This window comes from Asparagus officinalis, chromosome 3 (genome assembly GCF_001876935.1).
Source record: "Asparagus officinalis chromosome 3, Aspof.V1, whole genome shotgun sequence".
Classification (NCBI taxonomy): domain Eukaryota; kingdom Viridiplantae; phylum Streptophyta; class Magnoliopsida; order Asparagales; family Asparagaceae; genus Asparagus; species Asparagus officinalis.
In genome coordinates this window covers 1,914,844-1,916,763 of record NC_033796.1, presented here as the reverse complement: position 1 = coordinate 1,916,763, position 1,920 = coordinate 1,914,844, and the positions used below count along the sequence as shown (strand labels likewise).

General features: G+C 38.2%; 1 protein-coding gene across 2 annotated transcripts; it reads left to right on the top strand.

The window, feature by feature from the left end:
* LOC109832017 (transcription factor ILI6-like) lies at window positions 47-1,217 on the top strand. Of its 2 annotated transcripts, none has more exons than XM_020399474.1 (3): window positions 47-134; window positions 443-580; window positions 825-1,217. In XM_020399474.1, exons 2-3 carry the CDS (start codon window positions 452-454, stop codon window positions 972-974), a joined length of 279 nt encoding a protein of 92 aa, XP_020255063.1. In that variant the 5' UTR covers window positions 47-134; window positions 443-451; the 3' UTR covers window positions 975-1,217. The 2 variants fall into 2 exon arrangements, with proteins under 2 accessions (XP_020255063.1, XP_020255062.1); XM_020399473.1 differs by lacking the exon at window positions 47-134 and adding an exon at window positions 223-346.

The following is a 1,920-nucleotide window of genomic DNA, read 5'->3' as shown; positions in this document are numbered from 1 at the left end:
TATTTTAAAGTGGTGAGATAACATGGTACTGCGTGTTGTTAAGTGACACTCTCCTGATCTCCAAAGCTCAGCATTTCTGCTCCACAAACCCCCTTTTAATATATTTCCTCAAGCAACAGGACAGTGTGGGAGAGGTATCCCTAGATTTGATTCTCCCTCCTCTCTCTCTCTCTCTCTCTCTCTCTCTCTCTCTCTCTCTCTCTCTCTCTGTTCTCTCCTCTCTCTCTCTCTCTCTCTCTCTCTCTCTCTCTCTCTCTCTAACTCTCTGTACAAAGACCCTATTTAAATACAACAGCTTGCCTAATATCTTTCTCCCATGCACTTGTCTTCCTCTTCATCAGCACCAGTTTGTCTTCCTCCTTTGCTTGCTTTCTCATCTTCTCTTCCTCAAACTTCTCTTCTCCAAACACATATTTTGTTTGTCTTTATTTAAATTGCGCAGATTCCCGTTATGTCTAGCCGAAGATCGAGATCTAGGCAGTCGGGCTCTTCTTCGAGGATTTCTGAAGACCAGATCGTCGATCTAGTCTCAAAGTTGCGCGCTGTGCTTCCTGAAGCTCGCATGCACACAAGCGATAGGGTAAGACACAGATTCTTAGTGTGCTATGATACATGTTCCAACTGTGTAGAATAGTTGTCCAAATTTTGCATATGTAAAAAAATACTTCAGTAACTAGATATCAATTAACCAGTATGCAAAAAGTATGAGGCCATCTTATGTTAGGACAATATGGTTAAGTTATCAGGATGATGAAGTCACTGGTACTTTTCACCGAATTATCTACTATTCACTGAGCTAGTCATGAAATTTGGCGTCCGTGTAGGTGCCAGCAGCTAGGGTTTTACAAGATACTTGTAACTACATAAGGAATCTGCATCAAGAAGTGGATGACTTGAGTGAGAGGCTCTCCGTGCTTCTGGCCACCACGGACAGTGCTCAGGCTGCGATAATTAGGAGTTTGCTCATGCAATAAGTTACCAATTTGCTATTTCTATGTTACTACTTACTAGTAGGGTGGTATGAACTTAGGAGTTTGTTTTTTGTTTGTAGATGAATGATATGTCAAGATCAATGTGATAAAGTTGTGCTTTTGTTTTTTGTTTTGCATGCGTAGTTATATGCAAAAGAATTGTTTTTAAAATGTGTTAGTCCTTATCTTTTATTTAATCAGAGATCTTGCAATGTCAGTTGTCAGCAACTGTACTCTGAATTGTTTTGTCAGGTTTATTTTCATGGAGTAAGAAATTTATGAAGGTGGATAGGTATGTTTTGCCAATTTTGAGTCACATGCACATCACATATTTTGGGGGTTTCTGAAAATTCTCTTCTTTGTTTTGCTTTGTGATGAAATGTTAGGCTTGGCTCTTTTCCGTGCACGGCTTTAATTTTATCTGTTAACATCAGGAAAGGCTGAATTCTTTCCTCCTCCTTTTTTTTTCCCACCTTACAGGAGAGATGATCATATCATACAGATTGGTCATGTTGTTTAAGGTAAATTGCAGATAACCCCTTCAACTGTACCTTCGGTAGCAGGTAAATACCCTCAACTTATTTATTAGCACTTAGTCCCCCCAGTCAGATCGGAGAGGGGTTTTACCTGAAATTTATCTTTCTAAATTAGCAATCCGGGGTGCTAGTGCTAATAGATGACTCGTGGAGGATTATCGTTATTGAAGATAAAAGGTGGAGGGGATTATCTGCAATTTACTCTTTTATTTATCATTAGTTTTTATTTATAAAAAAATTCACATAATTTGAGTTGTGAGGTCTGTATCATTTTGATTATATAAAGCAGATCATTCCACCTTTGTTTCGTAATATGATTAGTGAATCTCTGCTAGCTGCTCGTTATTTATTAACAAATCTAAGCCAAATAACAAACTCCATAAATTTGTTTGGTTGTTTGTCGCTATATTTAA